Genomic DNA, 21,224 nt, shown 5'->3' with positions numbered 1-21,224 from the left:
TGGGTTGGTTTAATGTATTAATGTAGATTGAACAACAAATGAAGGTCTAAAGCTTGCATTTAATTCTAAAAGGAATCCTTAAAATGGAAGATTGAAAGGAACATTTTTTTTTTCTTTTTACAAATGATGTCGAAATTCAAGAATAAAAATTAAAAAAAAAAAAAAAGAAATTCTACAACTTCAATAAGGTCAATGAGGTGAGTCAAAGGAAATCTTTGCCTAAGGCTTATCTAGTCTTAGATGAAAAGGACACCCTATCCTATACATCTTTCATCTACAAGAATGCTACATTTAAAGTTGAAATTTACTTCTTCTAATTGATCATTGAAAAATAAAAAAAAATATCAAGATTAGGAAAAGGTTTTTGATTTTATCATTTTATAGGACTTTCTGAAAGATTTTATAGCCTGTGGAAGGTTTTAATTAAAATGAGGAAAAAAGAAGCTGAGTGTGTAAATTTTTTGGAAAAATAAACAAAAGTGTACCGTGTTGTAAACTTTTGTTTTTTGGTTAACAAAATTGCAATGGTAAAAAAATGAATTCTCAAAAAATGACCTAATAAAAGAAAACGTAAAAATTTTTCAGAAATTTTGGAGTTACAAGTCAAATCTTGAAACCCATTTGCCAGTTAACATGATGCAACCAAAAGAGAGATGATGGTTGAAGGAGAAGTTGTGGCAATCTACTTCTTCAGTTTCCCTTCCCAAGTTTTTTTTTTTTTTTTTAAATAGTATTGTTCGTTGGGGTGGCCAGCTGGGCATGCAGCCGCGGCCTCCCCACTAATACCTTGACAGCTATGAATACAACCCATCCAGCTGGTTGATCATTGCTTCTAACTTCTGATGTTGACGCATGCAAGCCTCAGTTATTCGGCTCGTCTTCCTCCTGAGTCTCCTCCACGTGATCACGTGCTCTCTCTCTCTCTCTCTCTCTCTCTCTCTCTCTATCCTTCGCCTATTATGCTTGCCCTTTCTTTTTATTTATTTATTTATTTATTTTTACATATTCCGTATTGTATTCTTTGAGTAAGTCAAAACAACGTTCACAATCTGAATAGTCTTTTTTTCTTGACTGACCTAACCCAATTAAGAAAACTTGTTCTCTCACTCATTCCTACACCTCTGCATATACACCTTGGAAGGTTTTGCTTTTCACTTTGTTGATGCAACTTTTTGTTTGGTGGGGAAGAAATCAGTCGGAGGTTGAGTTGGTGAATGTGACATATCTGTTACAAATAAAAACAAAAATCGAAGTGTTTAAAGTAATAATTTTAATATGCTCTGATACTTAAGATCAGTTAAATGTAGGAATAAAAAGAAGAAAGCTAAAGGAAAGAAGAGCAAAAGAGAATAGAAATGTTATATGTATGGTTTAATTCTCCTTTTCATACCTCATAAACAATGACTTGATTAGTTAAATATGTGACTATTTGTTTTGACATCAAATGCGTATGCTGATTACATGAAAGCCAAGATACTGATGATGTGATCACTAATCTATATCACACTTCAAAAAAATGTCTATTACTTTACGATTTGCAAATAACTTAAGCAATTACATCATAACTCTAATTAATTTAGGCTGCATTTGAATTTAACTAGAGTTGCTTTTACTGCAAAAAAATTATGTCCATTGCACTGTACAATACGAAAATAGGCATCTGAGTTACATGGGTAGTATGACAGAAACCGTGAAGATCACCGTGTTGCACCTCTAAAATTTGAGTGTTGTCTTAAGTTTCAATGAAAAACTCGTCTCCACCAAACTCTATCTTTTCAAATAAGTCCCTTTTTTTTTTATTTTAAATTATGAGATTCTAATATAGCATTGAAAATCTAGTTAGCCTATTCTTGTACATTTCTTTTTTGTTATTTCTTTCATTTTGATTTTTTATTTAATTTTTTTTTATTTTAAATTTTTTTCCATTTCTTGCGACTTGCATTCTTTTTTATTTTTTAAAAACTTTTATTTTGAATAAAATAATTATTATTTTAATATAAAAATAATTGTTATCTTCTATATTATTATCAATTTATGTAAATATATTATTACAATTTTTAAAAAATTATTTTATATATTATTATCAATTTTATTATTTTTTAAATATTTATTAACAAAGTTATTATTAGAAATAAAAATAATTTAAGCAATTTTTAATTATTTATTATTTTAAAAATGTCAGATAATTTTAATTTTTATTTATAAAAATTTTAATATAATATTTTTAATAATTATTTTCTCTTTTTACTACACTTTACCTCATCACTATAATAATGATTGCATTTAAACATATATCTTACAAACTAATTTTAATCCTACCATTATAATGCTCAATCATACCACTATAATAATCAATCTCATTGTCATTATTATTTTTGATTTTATCGAAATTAATTTTATTATCCATCCTAATTACCATTAACAAAGGAAACATGGAAATATAATCTCCAAGGAAACAAAACAAAATGCAAAGAAGAAAAGAAGAATCAATTGTTCAATTGGGCGTTGTTGCAGAGCAGATGCCTTAGAATCAAAGGAGCAATGCACTTAACTTACCTCCTATCTCTTGCATATCAGAATCCCACCCAACTTTCATTAGGTGACCACGATAACGAGATTCAACTAGTTTTTAACCGTTCGATGTGGCTGTGTAATTAAGGGCCATTAGATTTACCTTTCCTTTTTGTTAGAGGTCAGACCCAAGGAAAGGAGTTTGCAAAAAAAGGAAACTAAAAAAAAAAGGTGGTGAACTAAAAATATTTTGATTTTGTTAAAATCAATGAATTAACTATTTACTAAGAAAGGAATAACAATTTTAATAGTTATTGGTATGGAAATTATAATTATTTTGATTGTTTTTATTTTACAATGAAAAATTCCAGTTGTTTTTACTTAATTCTTAGTCAATTCTCAATTTTCTATTTAATAATTATATAAATAAAATAAAAATGAACTTGAGTTTTATATAAATTATAAATAAAAAATACTAGAGAAGAGTCTGTCTATCCTGAAATATTATTTTGGTAAAAATATTTTTTATTTAATTTTAGTTATATAATATATTTAAAAATATTTTTTAATTTCTTAATGGTATCAAGCCTATTCAAACTCGATCTTCGGCAAAGTTATCAGATGGCCAAACGAGATTGGACTGTTTAAACCGATGAAAACATCTATTCCTTAATTTTGTATATATATATATATATATATATATATTTTTATAGCTGTTACTTTTACATAATAATCCATGATCCATTCATGCAAATTAGACTTCTTTGCGGGTCAAGCAAGACCTGAATCGAGACTCGAGCCCTTTGTAAAAATTTTTAAATTTGGACTTCACTTGATTTAGTTTATGAAAAAAATTGTAAATTTGTAACTTAGCATAAATAGTTTTTATTTAATCTTAATTAAAAAATTATTTAAAATTCATAAATAGATTTTTTTTATACATATGCAATTTGAGATAAAAAAAATTATAAGTGTTGGAGTTCGAAATTTTAAATCCCATATTTACTAAAAATTACTTCTTAAAAATAATTATATGAATTTATTAAGTTAAATTATGATTTTTCATATATAACTTTTATGTCCAAGCAATTTTAAATAAATAGATCTTTATGCATTAACATTTGCATAAATGTAGACAATACTTGACCATATTTTAGTTTTAACACTCAAATATTCCCTTAAATTTTATTCATAAATGTAAATAAGTCATTGATATTTTATTTGATGAAATTAATAAAAAAATTTTATTTTATTATAATTATATCAATTAAATATTAAAAATAAATGAATAATGCACGATTGACAAATATATGAAGAAAGACAAAAATTTTTGAAATAACATTTCTTCAAATATTTATCAATTAGCTCATTGAAAAAAATGCAAGTAAGCATTTTATACAAATTAAATCATCCAACTAAAATAGTGTTAACAAAAAATAAAAAATTTATACCATCAAAATTCTAATTATAATAAAACAAAAATTTATAATCTTAATTTGATACCAGAGTTATTTCTAATTTTGAGTAAAGTTCAAGAATATATTTCGGTATTATCCCCATATTTTGCATAAAAAAAAGCTTCGGATAATATTCTTACTATTTCAATTTTAAGGCTTTTTCTTTTTTTTTTTCTCTTAACAATTCAATGGGCCATCACTCTTTTTTCCACCCTCCCCCTTCTCTTTTCTCTATCTAACTTTATAAGGAAAAAAAATCAAAGTAAAGGATAATAGAGTAAACTTTTAATAATTTGGATTCACTCCCATGTTTAGGAATTCTCCCTTACTCTTCAATTTGTCTTGGTTACCAGTAGGATCTCACCACGCTGGATTGTGGTGGTTACCCTTTCCTTATATCTCTTTTCTTCGTAGACGTAAAATAGAGTTTTTATTTGAGTATGTTTATTTTCTATTTAATATACAACAATTACAAATTAAATTTTATATTCTATAACTCTAGAGTTCACTATATAAAAGTAAAAAAAAAAAAAAAATCATATTAAATTGTATTTTTTAATTTTCTTACATCATTTATTTTTTATTAAATATATATAAAATAAAAAATTATTATATTATAATTTATATTGACATATTAAATATAAAATATAAAATTTTAATTTTATCAAATTTATATATAATTTTTATCAATATTTTAAACTATATTATTTTTTATTTTTCGTATCATGTCTAAAATTAATAAAATTTAAAGCTTCACTTTTGACAAGTCAAGAAGCAGAAATTATTCCACTAAAAACCAAATTTTCGTGCTCACAACAGTAACTGAACTAAGGACGCTTAAAAACACTAAGTCTTGGGTCGAGGAATAAAAGAAAAAAAAAACCAACCAAAATAAAACTTGAGAGGAACAAAGTTGTTATATTTTCAAGGCATAAAGCATGGTCCAATTATGTAACAGAACTTATTGCATTCATTGTATCCGACTGAAAGCAAAATGAAACTATAAAAAAAATATAATGGGGTTTGGTTGGTCGGTCCGTGACCATTTCATGTTTTGAAGAGGACATCTTCAGATATATATTTTTTATCAACTAATAATTTTATAACAGTTAATGGAAGGTAAAAGAGAAATGTTATTAAAATGGGAGTACGATTGGTGAGCTCCAAGTTGGAAATTTGGAGTGCACCAGGCCAGGCCAGGCCACCAACCCTACTTATAAATAAAAATGATCCAGTTTATTTGGCCGAGACCTTGTTCGGTAAGCAATTAACAGCAATTACCAAATAAATAATGGGGTGAGCCCCGTCTGTCAGAGGGTATGTAAATGTGGGCTAAAATCTGTTTGCCTGGCTGGCTGGCTGGCTGGCTGGCTTGTATCACAGCAATGGAGACAAAATTTAAAGTTAATTAGAATGAGGGAGAAAGAAACGATATTTAACTGCACGTGTGGGTGTAGGGCAGGTAAATAAGAAGCGTTTGGTTGCTGATTATTATTGAGATTAAAGTAAGGGATTAATGTGTGATCTTTTGGCTAAAATGGATTTGCATAGGATACTCTGCTAGAAGACAGATCAGTTACAGGGGTATAGCAGCATTAATAGTTAGGAGCATTGTTTGCTTCTGGGTGAAAAAAAAGAAAAAAAAACGGAGGTTGTCCGTAATTGTGAACATGTAGAGATAAAGAAACAAGAGGGGAAGGAGAACGGAAAAGGAGCCATTGAAATGGTGCGGGGCACGTTGGCCATGGGCCCATGCCTAGAACTTCAGTCAGTCGGGCCTCTTATTCTCCTTGGTTGGTACCCATGACCCTCGGGAAGGAAGCAGTAATCTAAAGAGCAAAGATTGGAGTCGTTATTTTGAAAAAATTCTGGTAATTGTCACAGTTTCAGCTCTCCCGTGAAACAGGCGAGTTTCTTTCTGCTATTCTTCACGGTTTACCCATGAATTTGCGCCTGTATTACAACGCAATTAATTTATTTAATTATTTTTAAAAAATAATATTTAATAAATTTAAAATTTAAATTTCAATACATATAATTTTTTTATTTTATTTTGTGTTACCTTTCATGTATTAAAAAAGAAAAAAAAATTGACAATAATGATCTTGAAAATGTAATAAGGCTACGAAAGTGGATTTCAACATTGAAAGGTTTTGCAAAAAAGAAAATTTCTCCCTTTATATTTTTACTATGACAATCGTGGCTACAATTACTACCTCCACCATCCTTCATAAGTTCACATATCATACATATAACATTCAGCTAAAAGCCAAGCCACGCTCTCTTACCCACGTTCTGTGGTCTCGTTTTATTTTCAAATCCTTTTAGCCCCTTCCCCCCAATTGTTATTGTTTTCAATACCAAGGGATTGAAATAGGAATTTATTTATTGCTAGACCGACCCGCCCTAGAGCAAAATACTATGTTGGACGAAAGGATATAATGATTTTCTCAGTTAACTCACACATCTCTTTTCCAGAAGAAAAAAAAAAGCCAACCAGAACAACCCTTGCCAAGAAAAGGCCAAAGCCTCATTTGTGCCTAGGAAGGGCAACAAGGTTGAGATGCATCGGCAATCTAATTGGGAAAGGTGGATTGTTTTCTGACTCTACATCCATAGAGCATTATCAATCATCACCAGATGATATCCTCCAAAGTGTGGTCCAAAGCATGTGGCATGGGAGGTCATCATCCCCAGAAAAAGAAAGTTTGCAAAATAGGGACCAAACCCAATACATTTCAGCCGAAGTTATCAATTAAAGTATAGAATGAACCTCAAGATACTTTACCTTTGTAAGATAAATAAGAACTATAAAAGCTCTTCCGCATCTTAAGAATAGAATATTCATACATTGCTGAGCACGACAGCAACCTATTTAATCAATCAAAGGAATGTAACACACCCCCCCCCGCGTGGGCTCAGCCAAAATGCTAAACAGCTAAAATGTAACAATTCTGCCCATAAATTAGGGACAAATTAGATCCTGTAATCTATACTGAAGGCATAACCGCCCAAAATGGGTGGTTACAACCAATGAAAACTAAACTGCCGAAAAGTAGTTTTGGTGTAAAATTGTAAACTGCCTTGAGCAGTTAATTAGATTGCCGCCCATCATTTTTAAAGTATAAAAAATGGCATTCAGCAGGCTACTGAAAACATTTCTTTTAACAACAAAAACAGAAGAAATTTAATAAAAAAGGAGAGCGATAGAGCAGGTGATATACAACTTTCAAGAAGAATTGTTGTATTCGGTGTTAAGGATTTACGTTGCGGTTATGAACAATTTTTATATTGTGATCTTATTCAATGACCAATAATTCAAGTCTAGTTTTTGCTTCTGCTTTTGATTAACAAATATATGTCTCGCATGTGAATTTATCTTACATTTATATCAGAATCAAGTTGACTTGTTTTTTGGTTTATTTGTAGGTTCTTAATAATTGAAACACAATATATTTTTGCATGATTGCGAATATCAATAAGAGATGACATATTTTTGTATTTTTGATATAATTAATGTTGTTATGATAGTTCTTGAAAATGTCATTGATCTTATTTTCGATCATTTGTTTTATGGTTTTAAGTAAAAATTAAAAAAAAAATTTATCTTCTTGACTTTGAGATGTCGGATCACACAAAAATGATTAAAATAAGTCTTAATCATTTTTTTAGACTCGTATTGACTTATGAATTCATTATTTTTGGTCATATGTTGTTATAAAAAATTATAACTATTATTACGAGGACTCCTCTCGTTTTGAGGACAATGTGGCAATACCTTAGTCATAAGGCTAATGATGGAATTGAAGCAATACCGAATAGATTCAAATGATGATATTGAGAGACATATCATCAAAGTTAGTGGCATGATCCAAGAATTGATATGGTATAGCAACACGAACATTACAAATGTCGAAATCAAATATAAAATACTAGTGGATACACTTTTGACTCTTAGACAAAAGAATTTTCTTCGAGATATCTAGATATATTTGGGAAGTGATCTTAAGTATGCAACATTAATTAAGGGTTTTGTGAAAGAATACGTGAGAATGGGAGCAAATAGGAGTGCAACCTTTTTAGTTTGCCCAAGTCTTCATAATAAGAAATACAAAATTCGTAGACCTTCATAAATGTGTAATATAAATGCAAAATTATCTAAAGAATTTTAAAAATCTATTCCTATTATTAAACATAGCATTCGAAATGATTAGGAACATATTTTATTAACATTTAGTACGTATATATATTTCTTTTATTATGAATATGTTTATGAATTTGAATTATATTGTTTGTAAGACTTGCTTGTTGAAATCAATATATATATATATATATATATGTTATTGATTATATATTGGTAACCTTATGATTAGTGAGAGTTCTAAGCTAATTGATTTGTTTTATCTTAGAATAATTGATTTTGCACAATGAAATAAACTAATGATAATCAAACGCATTTAAAATAAAATTTGATTGCGAACATAGTGACATTTTGATTTTATTTTTATGTGAATGATTGTCATTGTTTTATTTGTGACATTGTGGCAAAATTAGAAGTGTGCAATGCTGGGCATTAATTAATGTATGTTTATCAAATGTAAAATTATACTTTAAAATAGCTTCTGCTTTTAAGAACATTGTTGTTGAGTTAAACACGGGTGATAAGCTAAATGGGGACAATTATGAGATCTATAATTTGAAAATCCAGTATCTACTTGAAGAACAAGAGGTTCTTGATATTCTGAACAATGTCCCTAATGAGCGCGAGGAAGGGAATACATCCTAGCATAAGAGGGATTGAGAGGCTTACGAGGCTTGAAAAAAGAAAAACTCCAATACTTGCATTACGCTACTTAGTAGTATGGAGAATGATATTATGTGCGAGTTCTGGTTTCACAAGATAGCCAAAGAGATGTGAAGTGCCCTAAAAGGAAAATTCGGTACAACTTCAATTACCAAATTAAGAAAGCTCATTATCAAGTTTGACACATACAAGAAATGACTTAATCATAATATAAAGCAACATATGAGAGAAATGTCAAACATAATAAGTGAACTAAAAGAGGCTGGCCACACTTTACAGATTAACAACATGTTCAAGCTATTATTCGTTCTTTGCCACACAACTGGGAGCACATGAAAGTGCACGTTACCCATAAATGAGAGTATAAGGGCTATCGATGATGTTTCTCATCATCTTTATCTAGAGGAGATCATATGACAAGCATATAAACTTAGTGTTGATGCATATATGACATTATCTAGTTTAAAAGAAGTTTCGAGCTTCAAGCGCAAGCCATATGGTGGGAACAATTAGAAAGCTTTTAAGAAGCCAAAGAGTGGCCAAACTGCCAAATGACAAGTTTCCAAGGCTCATCCTAAAAAGAACAAACTGAGAGTCAAGTGCTTTAACTGTGGCAAAAAGGGTCACTTTGCTCGTAAATGTAACGAGCCAAAAAAAGTACAAACCCTTAAAGCATTTTTATGTAATGCTAAAAAAATTATTTGTTTCTAGTACTATTATGATGATTGAATCACATCCTTTGTTGATTGTAGACTTAAGGGTCACAGAACATGTAGCATGAGATAAGAATGCATTCATAGATTTTCATTGAATTTCATGTGGAACAAAATGGATCTATGTATGAAACAATTCATAAATTGAAGGGGAATTGACACATGTAAGCTATACATCGTGGTGAAAAAACTCTTATCTTACACAATGTACTTTTTGCTTATGATATTTGATTGAATTTGATTTTTGTCATTGTTTTTCTTAGTTTAGGATTTGTTTTGAATTTTAACAATACTAGTTTAAGTTTGTATTTAAATATAACTTATTATGGATATGAACATTTATCAGATGATTTTATTATGTTATATATTATTCCATACAATAATCTAAGCTTTTCCCTTGTGATTGATTTTGATGCAGATATTGATGTAAACACTTGGCATGCTAAACTTGACCATATAAGTCAACAAAGAATAGATAAATTAGCAAAAAAAACATTACTAGACCCTATTGAGAAAGTTAATTTACCATTTTATAAGAGTTGTTTAGCAGGGAAAACGATAAGCAAACTATTTGGTAAAAGAACTAGGGCTGAAGTTCTATTGCAATTAATACATTTTGATATTTGTGGCACAATGAATGTTAGGTCATAGAAAGGATGTCAGTATTTAATCACATTCATCGATGATTTTACATGCTTTAGAAAGTATGTGACTTGGGTAAAGAATAAATTAGACAAAAATGCTAAGGCATTAAGAACAAACCAAAGACGTGAGTATTTTCAGACAATTATGTGATAAAAAAGGTATTGATAGACAATTGACCACTCCTAAGGCTCCATAACAAAATGGTGTTGCATGGAGAATAAATAAGACTCATCTAGAAATGGTGAGGTCTATGATGGCCCAAGCAAATTTGCCAATCACTTTTTGAGGTGATGTGTTATTAACTGCTGCCTATATTTTCAATAAAGTATCTTTTAAATCGGTTACAAACACCTTTTATGGATTATGGATTGGGAGAAAATTTGATCTTAGAAACTTGAAACCTTGTGGTTATGTTGCTTATGTACAAGAGACTGCTCATCCACATGGTCAGCTAAGTTCTCAAGGCAAAAATGTATATTTGTAAGATTCTCCGAAAATTCAAAAGGATATGTGTTCATAGGTGAATAGTCAAGTTAGAGTGTAACTAAATTTGAATATCAAGATGTCACTTTTCTAAAAAGTAAATTTTAAAAAAAATGTGAGATAGATAAGAAAATGTCTCTTTACGAGATTGAAAAAGCAAATGATTTGTTAATTCTAAATCAATTAATGTATGTTCTTGATCAAGAACTAATAGTATCTCATCTAAGTGGGAGCATGACTAAAGATGATGAATTTGGTAAATTAGTTTCCCAAGAATCACAAGTTAGGTGAAGTAATTGTGAAAATATTCCTCGACCTTGTTTTGACATAGAAAGGGAAATGTTTTTAATTACTCACAAGATGAAAAAGAGCCAAGAAATATTAAAAAATCTCTTTCATCTTCCGTAAAAGAAAAATGAATGAAAGCAATAGAAAAGGAGATAAAGTCTATGAGATCAAACTGTGTTTGAAAATTGGTTGATCTTCCTAAAAGATGCAAAACGATTGGGAACAAATGTGTTCTCAAGATTAAACGTAAGTTAGATGAGACAATTGAAAGATATAAAGCTTTGTCTAGTAATGAATGGGTATACTTAATAAGAGGGAATTGATTATGAAAAATCATTTTCTCCTATTGTGAGATTTACCTTGAAACACTTAATTCTAGCCATTACAGCCAGTTTAGATTGGAGTTATATCAAATAGATGTAAAAACTGCTTATCTAAATAGAGGATTGAAAAAGAAAATCTATATGGAACAACTTATAAGTTTCATTGACAAAAGTTAAGAATACAAAGTGTGAAGGCTGTTAAAATCGATTTATGACCTTAAACAATCTTTCAAACAGTGTTATATTAGATTTCATCAAGCGATAATTTTATATGATTTTGTCATGATTGATGAGGACCATTATGTGTTTGTCAAAAGAGACAGATAAATTTGTGATCTTGTCACTTTATATAAAGGACATACTATTGGTTGGCAATGATAAGAGGTATATTACTTAGGTGAAAACCTAGTTGTTCTCAAATTTTGAAATGAATGATGTGGGCGGAGCAACTTACAAACTTGATGTAAAAATTATAAGAGATTATTTCAAAAACTTGTTAGCTCTTTCATAATAGCAATACATTAAGAAAGTTTTGAAACAATTCAATATGCAAGACTGCAAGCCGATAGATATTCCTATGGTGAAAGGTGAAGGCCTAAGCCAAAAAATGTCCTAAAACACCATAAGAAAAAGTACAAATGGCAAGAGTTCCTTACTCTAGCATTGTTAGAAGCCTTGTGTATGCTATAATGTGCATAAGGCTAGACATATGCTATGCTGTGGTTATGGTAAGCAGATACCAATCCAATCCAGATCAACCCCATTGAAAAATCGTTAAAAGGATATTAAGATATCTAAAAAGCATTGTGGATTATTCATTATGTTATCAAGGAACTTATATGCATTTGGTTGGCTATATGAATGTTGATTGGTGATGAGATTTAGATGAAAAAAAATCTACCTCTGACTAAATTTTTTTGCTGAATAATAAGACTATTTTGTGAAGTAATAAAAAACAGACTTATATAAGACTATCTACAATAGAAGTTGAATTTGTATCATTTTCAGCCACAATATAAAAGACTATTTGGCTTAAAAGATGCTTGAATCATTTGAAATTTAAGAAGGATGAGTTCAACTCAGTGTCGGTGAATTGTGATTGTAGCTTTACGATTGTCTTGCTAAAATCGCATTCACAAAGGATCGCAAACATCATTCTAAGATCAAACATATAGATACCAAATATTACTATGTGAAAGACATGATTGTATAAAAGAAAGTCAACATACAATACATTTATATGCATAAGATGATTGCAAATTCATTTATTAAGCTCATACCTAGAGATATGTTTAATAGCCACATGAGATTTTTAAGATTGTGTAGATGTTGAAGTACACATATTGATTGAACAGTTCTATATGAATAATGTATGATACTTTCTCATTTGAGTTAACTTATATTGAATAAAATTAATGTCATTGAAGTTTAGTACTTTGTTTTGAGATACATGCACACATGTATATGTATATGTACATATACAAAATGATTCGAAAAGTATGTTGGATAGATGATTGACCTTTTCATAAAGGCAATCGCCTCAATGGTTTGGCACCATGGAAATAAGGTTAGTTTTAAATTATGGATTGAAAACCCAAGCTTAAAACAAAATCACCTTGATAAGGGATCAAGATGAAGTCACTCGATGTTGAGATTTGTGACCGAGAATGAATAAACCAATAATTCACTTAGTTTATCTTAATATGCTAAGTTAAAATCCAATTAATTAAATGAAATCAAATAAAGTTGTGGACTTAAGTTAGATACTAAAAGTATCTGAACTATCACTTGTATGGTATTAATATATAAATGATGAAAGACATACATTCTTCGAAAAAAAAAAAGTAATACTATGGCATTCGTTTCATATCATATGCGTATTGTTCAACCAATAAGGGTAACAAAATAATAAATCTTTACCTCTTGCTATGTAAGACCCTTTAGATAAAAAGATCTCATATTTAATACTCTTAAAGACTTTCAACTATTTCTTAAAGCTTTAGTTTAATGTTAGTTATCTTGAATTGTTGCCAATAGTCATGGATGATTTGATCTAATGAGACGTAACTGAATAGCAATTGAATTGAAATGAAAAAATTCTAGAAGGGAAGATCATTCTGGTGTCACATTTAATTGTATTTACAGGTTGACAAATTACTATTAAAACATCGAATATAATTACAAATACATAAGTATATTATGCAATATGATAAAATAAAGATAGTGTGAAACTTGAAATGTGACTAAATGGGTATAAAATGCAGCAAACTTACTTTATTTGTACTTAAAAATTACTACACATACCTAACAATTGTATAAGTTATTGGATTTGATTATAAGTTGTTATATACACCTAATAGTTGTATAACAATTGAGCTCTTAAATGATCGCACGGCTTATTTCCTTGCATGAATCCAATATAAAGAATACAGAAAACATTCTCAAAATCATGAAAGTTTGGCACTTATTTTGTGTGAGTGGGAGATGAAGGCATAACCACCCACAGTGGATGGTTGCAACCCATGAAAACTAAACTGCCGAGAAGCAGTTTTGGTGTAAAATTGTAAACTGCCTTGAGCAGTTAATTAGATTGCCTCCCATCATTTTTAAAGTATAAAAAATCGCATTTGACCATTAGGAAGCAGGCTACTGAAAGAACTTCTTTTAACAATAGAAGAGAGCAATAAGGCAAGCGATATATAACTCTCAAGTGGAATTCTTGTATTTGGTGTGAAGGGCTTATGCTGTGAATATGAATAATTTTTGCATTATGATTTTATTCAACTAACAATAATTCAAGCCAAGTTTTCGCTTCCATTTCCGTTTAACAAATATATATGATTTTGTTCGTATATATCTTACATGTGAATTTATCTTACATAAACAATAGTAATGCAAAATCAAATTGATAGACAGGAAGAACTGACAACACCTTCCTTTAGTACCTTATTGTTCTTCTGTCTTCCAAGATTGATGTGCAGGCAAAGCGTCAAAAAGAAGTGAAAAGGTCAAATACTCCAGAGACATCTCAATTTATGGAAGTGTAGCTCTTACATCATCTTTCCTATCTGCTCCTAATGACTGCAGTTAAAAAAAAAAAAAGAATCATGAAATCCCATCAGTATCACCAAGGGAGGAAAAAAGGAGCAATTGCGTTATCTAACTGCATGAGCCAGCACCCAATCACTACAGCAAAGATAATCTGATACTCCATGCCAAAACCAATTGATGCACCAAAAGAATAACAGAACGCACATACAGAATTGCACTGGGCTTCTCCTGAGCCATTGGGCCATGTGAATTTTTCTGATCAATAGGCACAAGTACACCACCGAAAAATTAATGTCTTGATTAAGCAACGAAAGTACCTTAAGTCATAGTTCCACCCTATGATCTTCAAATTTACCATCAGAGCAGCTAGAGGATCATCATGGTAGATACTTTAGAAAATCAGGGAAGTCCAAAATTGGGTTGGAATTATACAATGCACCAGCTAAAGGGATGATCATAACGTTTTTCACATCGAATAGGAGCCTGCTAGCTTTCATTGGTTAACAAGTTGCAAATTTTTCATGGAGAGCTTGGGAAGAGTGGGCTAACAAATAGATTAAGTTGGATTAACTAGCTCTTCAAAACAGACTCAATGAGGGAAGAGCACTTGCTGGAAAGCTCCACATTTGAAGGATACGGTTCTCATCTCACAGTAAGCTTTATCATTTAAGTAACCATTACTTGAAGGAAAAAGAAAGAATCATTCATTACAGAAATTCAAAATTTACCCAAGAAGATGAAAGAAGAAAACAATAAATATATATCTAGAGCAAAGATAATAACAGGCAAACAATATATATATATATAGATGTACAAAGCAAATGGTTCTGAACTCAGCACCCAAACCTTTCACATACATTTGTGAAGAGTTCAGAAGGTTCAGGCATTGGACTTTCCCGGAATCAAAAAAAGAAAGGAACTTCAGTATCCGCAAATAACTAGACAATTTCAAAATAATAAAAGAAAATTATATACAAATAAACTTCAGTAAAATCATTTAAAATGAGAATTACAAAATCAAAATGAAAGCAGCAAAAAGTTTGTTACCTTAGCTTGAGCAATTGCATTGTCTACCTCTTTTTTCACTTCCTTCTGAATGTCCTGAAATTTTTTTTTCCAACATTTTGATATTTTCATTACCAGAAACAAGTCCCTAACAACATTTGAATGCTGATAGTTCTAGAAATGGACTTAAGTAAAATACCTTCAACTCTTTCTCAGTAGCTAGGTCATGAGACAATATCAACTTCCTAATTCTTGCAATCGGATCACATTCCTAGAAACATACATCTAGAATGTCAGTTTTGTATTACTTGATTAAAATACAACATGAAATGTTTAATATTTAACAAATGAGTCCTTGGGAAAGTAATGTGAATTTGAGTATCAACCTCTCTAACACCACTAATAAGTGTTCGATAGGTGCTTCCGGGATCAGACATGGAGTGACCATGATACCTATAAGTGTCCATTTCAAGAATCTGCATATAAGAACCAAGAATCAAAATAAATTAATTATGCAATAACATAGAGAAAATATATGAGATTTCAAAAAGGAAGTAGTAGCAAATAAACATGTTGCATCACATAATCAGATTAAATGCAAAGGTACAGTCATTCTTTTGATAACAATGCAATTATCATTACTTAAAAAGTCCATGAAATTCAGAATCATATATCTTGAGAAGTCAAGTAGAAATTTTCACAACTTTAAACCGATGTGAGTTACAGGAGTAGGCCTTAAAAATCCTTTTAATAATAATTTGCAGCATCTTCTTGCTTTGAAATTACAAGATACTAACTTAAAAAAAAAAAAAAAAGAACGGGGCAAAAAGATCTGAAACAAAGACTTATATCCCAACCCAAAACCAGGAACAGACACATTAGAGAGACACAGAATAGTTTCCCATGGCAAGCACCTAATATATTTTTTCCCATAACAAGCATCTTTGGAGTTGCTGGGTTATCCTATAAACCCCTATTGATTTTAGGATACTGCTACTTCTTTCATATGTGGCAACGAAAAATAGAAAAGAATGCACAAAACTTGTGTCTCATATTACTCTTTTTCTCAGACCAATAGATTGTCCTACAAAAATCTTTTCAGCAGATATCAGCGGAAAAAGCAGCTTATCAGCCGCTCAGTGACAGCCATACCATAATATCCTTGTGCCCTACAGCAAGCATCTTACATTGGAGATTCATGAGTCCTATAATACTTGTGTAACATAACATAGATGCTCATACTTTCTATGAAAGTTAGGAAGTTATGATTAACCTAAACCACAAATTTAGACCTATCTTTTCACGTGTCATGAAGATTTACTGAGCATCTTTACAGCCATGAAGACTTCTCAAGCATTTGTTTCCAATTTTTGTTTTGGATAAGCTCTAACCTGTTTCAGCTGGCATAAAGTGCTATTCATCTCGAACCAGATATGATAGAATCGACATGCAGGTAAAAAGCAGATGACATTGAAATTTCAGTGCCACAATCATGATCCATAAGTTAAAGGTGATTCAGAAAATTCCTCTAAGCCTATAAATGGGTGGGATTTGTACATACTAACTAAAATAGAAACCTTACTCTTTTATAGGGATAAACTTAGCAATTTAAGTAGTAAAGTCTAAGCTTCCAGGTTGTAACTTTGATAACATGTAGAGCCACAAAGTTTTAATAACTACAAAACAAAGATTATTCAAGCTTCTGAACACTAATTATCAGCCTTACACAGAGACTTCAGATAAAGCAGCTCATTACTAAGACCATTGGGAGAGATCGAAAGAAGAAAAATGAAATAACAAGAGATAAATTTCCAACTTTTTGGATAATCCAAAGAAGAGAACCTATGAATGACAACTTTCATCTGATCCACTTTTAAAATTTCTCCAAGTATATCCCCAATTGTAGCCAAAAAGTGGTCGTATTTCTTCAATTGTAATTTCATCTCATTTTTCTCCATATCACTTCTCCCAATATCTAAATAGCTAACTAAAAAGAAATTTGCTTGTTTCACTTGCCCTTTCTCTTATGCTCTCAAATAACTAAAAAAATGCTTTCGCTTCATTTCCCTTATCTACTCCTTTCTTAAGAATCCAAAAATGCTGTTATTGTTAAAATGGGACAGTATCATTAGCTAGGCATTCATACCCACCCCAAGGTAACAAGTGCTCTGCATAGGTCTATTCTGTTATGTTCTGATCTCTTGTATTTTAGCACTCTTCCAGTCCAGTCTCAAGAAGTGACTTTCCCATCTTAAGGCTTGAGATGTGATACAACATTCATGTTTTGTTATATGTCAAGATAAAATTATCAGCACTCCAAATTTTGCAGATGTTATGTTAGATTATCACAAGCAGAAAATTGTTTGAAGCAAGCACAATATTCTGAGGAAGAGCTTTATTCCCTAGCTGGCTGTTCGAAAGTAGTGAACTAAAGATCGGTTAATCAGAAAAAGGATTCTAAATAAAGCATGTGACTTTTTGAATGTAAATGAGAATAACAACGTAATCTTTTAGTGTATTAACCACAGAGGGGACTAGTAGAATTAATTTATAAGGTCAAGCATGTACAAGGGGGAACAGAATATGTTTTTGTAGTTATGGAGTCAGTTTAATCCCCAAATTAAATAGATAATAATAACGTATTATTCGAAAATGATTAACTACATAGCAGAGGATTTTATTTATTTACTTATTTTTAAATTAGGAGGATTTAAATTGTTTAATAGCTGTAAATGTAAGCACGATAGCACAAATTAAACAAATATTAAGATCTTACAAAAGTTAAAGAGTAAGAAAGAAAATCAAAGTTTTCTCAAGCAGAAGCGGTCAATTCCCACCTTTAAGTAAGGAAAAAAAAAAGTGTATGAAAAATGGCCAGAACAAAGAAAATGAACACAAAAAAAAAAAAAAAAGGTCAATAGCTGGATGAATAAACTTACAATTGGTCCATTCTTCGAGGCATGTTCTTTGGCAAACTTGCAAGCTTGCTTCACAGTAAGGGCATCCATGCCATCCACCTACAAGATACGAAGCATATGACAAATAGAACTAAAGTTCAGTAAAAAAGTAAATTATTGTCTATCATCTGGAGAAAAGGAATTTTAAACATACATTATCTCAAATCTAGAAATGATATAAAAATAAATAAATCTCTATAGCTGAAAAAAAGGTTTTCGCTTTATAAATGTACTAGAACACTAATTCTTTTTGCATCAAACCCTTAAACTTTAGAAGAAAACAAACTTAGATATTAAGAACCCAATAGTATAAACAGTAAAAGCCCTTGAGATTCTGCTTTTCTAAAAATTCATTCAATCATTTAAGTTCTAATCTAACAGGATAATTAGAACAAAACCATCAATATCCACTTTAACTCAGCATAAGAAGCACTTTCGCATAGCTCAAAATCACAACCATCTCAGTCTTTCGGCAATCAATATTATGTCATCTAATGCCCAATCACTTCAAATACCACAAACACCTAAATCCTCATTTACTTTCAATAATCATAATAACATTACTAAAGAAATAAACTGTAACTCAATAAAACCATTCTTCTCTCAAACAACCAACTAATTCTCACCTTCAAACCAGGAACATAATCCCCACGTTTGTAGTATGCTGGACTCTTAGCGGCTCTCCACTCTGCGTCTCCATACCATCTGTACATTTATATCAAATAAATAAAAACGAAAACACTGAACATTACAAAACAATAAAATTCCATTCTGATTCCAATTCCTCACAGTGATTATTCTCGCAGACCAAAATTGCAGGCAGATCCCAAAGCGCAGAGATATTCAAAACCTCGAACAACTGCCCTTGATTAGCAGCCCCATCACCGTACAAAGCAAAGGTTACGGTTTCGTCTTTCGAATACTTTTGCGCAAACGCCAAGCCACATCCTAACGGAACCTGAGCCCAAACAACCCGTGATGCCGTAAAAGTTCGAATCCTTCTTGTAAAAATGCATAGAACCTCCTTTGCCTCTAGAACATCCAGCCTGGCGTCCCATCAGCTCGGCGAAAACTTCCAGTAGGGTCCCACCGCGACCGACGAACGTGCAGTGGTCACGGTAGGATGTTATGATGCAGTCCTTTTTGGTTATGGCAGCTTTCATGCCTACGGAGATGGCTTCTTGGCCGTCGTATAGGTGGCAGAAACCATGAATGAGTTTAACCTTGTAGAGAGAGTCGGCGGCGATCTCCAACCGACGCATCATCGCCATGTCTCGGAAGAAGATGAGGAGTTTCTTCGGATTGGTCTCGACGGAGAGTGAGGGGGCTTCGCACTGGTGAGAAGTGAAAGGAACGGAGGTCTCGACGGTTATGAGAGTGGTGTCGGTGGAGATATGGCGACGGAGGGAGATAGCAGAAGAGAGGGGTCTGAGAAGATTGGCGAAGCGGGAAATAGAACAAGAAGAGGCAAGGTGCGAAAGAGCCATCTTGACCTTGGTTTAGGAGACGGGGGATGGTCTAATCTAAAGATGCCAATGAGATTTTAAGAAAATGAAGTCGAGAATTAGGCCAAGGGAACTAGGAAACGGAGGATGGTCCAATGAGATTTTAAGAAAATGAAGTCGATAATTAGGCCAAGGGAACAGTTAGGAACAGTATAGTGTAGGAATAGGAAAAGGGAAGAAGAAAAAGAAGAAGAAGAAGAAGAGGCGAGGTGTGAAAGAGCCATCTTGACCTTGGTTTAGGAGACGGAGAATGGTCCAATCTAAAGATGCCGATGAGATTTTAAGAAAATGAAGACGGGGGAGAATGGGAGAACAATTAATTCGAATTATTAGAGAATGGAAATAATTATTGAGCAGTTAAGACAATGAAGATTGGTGGAGCGGAATTAGGCCGAGGGAACACTTAGGAACAGTATAGAGCAGGAATTAGAATAGGGTTTTTCTGTATTTGGCTTTTACCAGTCAATTTCAACGAGAGGACAGATGAACTTACTCGGCTTAAAATTAAAAAAGTTACGTATTTGCTTAATTATTAATTTTAATAGATTAAAAAATTATATTAAGTTAATTTTTTTTTATTTACCTCTTTTTTTTTTTGTAAATTTATTGAAATTAATAATTTAAAAAATATTTAAAAAATTTTGATTTTATATTTTATAAATTAATTTATTCTCTATTTTATATTAGAAATAGCCACCCTGAAATGTTGGAATGACCTACTTTTCTGTTAAGATTTCTTATTATTATTATTATTATTAATTTTTTTATTTTAAATATATTTATAATTATTTTAATACATAATTAATATAAAATTTAATTTGAATATTATAGTAATTTTTAAATAAAATATCACATATCAACTTTATATGAAATAATCAAAAAATATTTTGATAATTTTGATGAAAAATATTATAATAATTTTAATTAATTATGATTAGAAGGATATTTTTATAATTATAATAAGATATGCATAATTTTATTTAATTATAATAAAAAAATATTTTTATAATTATAATAAAAAATATTATACTTATTTAGAATTAAGGATATTAATTTTATATATATTCAATGAGGAATCTAAATTTTTATCCAAATAAAAATATAAATTGATATTATATTATGAGTATAAAAATGTAAATAGGTATAATTTTAAATTTTTATCGGATACGAAAATTAGGATGGGTGAGATATTGCTTGCTTCGTACTTATATCTAATTATATATTTATATATTTTAGTATATAAATTTTTATTAAATAATATAAATTATTATTTTAGATTAATTAAAATTAATATATTTTTATTGAGAAAATATATATTAATATATATTTATAAAAAATTACTTAAATATATAAGATAAAAATAAAAAAATTAACAAAATTTTAGTTTTTACTTTTTTTTTTAAATATATGGGTATTAATATATCTATTAAATATTCACGGGGTTGAGGACAAAGATAAATTTAAAAAATTTATTAGATATAA

General features: G+C 30.5%; 1 protein-coding gene and 1 pseudogene across 4 annotated transcripts; both read right to left on the bottom strand.

Annotated features, from left to right (window-relative positions):
* Positions 1–14,018: 14,018 nt before the first annotated feature.
* LOC111288007 (pyruvate dehydrogenase E1 component subunit alpha, mitochondrial-like) lies at positions 14,019–19,085 on the bottom strand. 4 transcript variants are annotated; one of them, XR_016341683.1, is made up of 8 exons: positions 19,027–19,085; positions 18,864–18,942; positions 18,220–18,297; positions 15,667–15,756; positions 15,480–15,551; positions 15,323–15,376; positions 14,593–15,213; positions 14,019–14,305 (listed from the first exon to the last, which is right to left on the bottom strand). XR_016341683.1 is itself a non-coding variant. In XM_089759857.1 (8 exons), the coding sequence occupies exons 3-7, from the start codon at positions 18,286–18,288 to the stop codon at positions 15,178–15,180; spliced, it is 321 nt and encodes a 106-aa protein (XP_089615983.1). In that variant the 5' UTR covers positions 18,289–18,297; positions 18,864–18,942; positions 19,027–19,085; the 3' UTR covers positions 14,019–14,305; positions 15,133–15,177. The 4 variants fall into 4 exon arrangements, 3 of the variants coding, with proteins under 3 accessions (XP_089615983.1, XP_089615982.1, XP_089615981.1); XM_089759857.1 differs by having other exon boundaries at positions 15,133–15,213; XM_089759856.1 differs by having other exon boundaries at positions 14,019–15,213.
* A 33-nt stretch (positions 19,086–19,118) lies between these two features.
* On the bottom strand, positions 19,119–20,197 carry LOC149519319 (pyruvate dehydrogenase E1 component subunit alpha, mitochondrial pseudogene; annotated as a pseudogene).
* Between the last annotated feature and the right edge of the window lie 1,027 nt (positions 20,198–21,224).

The sequence above is a fragment of the Durio zibethinus genome, chromosome 4, assembly GCF_047325235.1.
Source record: "Durio zibethinus cultivar Kanyao isolate XHJ-2024 chromosome 4, ASM4732523v1, whole genome shotgun sequence".
Taxonomy (NCBI): Eukaryota; Viridiplantae; Streptophyta; class Magnoliopsida; order Malvales; family Malvaceae; genus Durio; species Durio zibethinus.
This window is presented reverse-complemented; position numbering and strand designations above follow the sequence as displayed.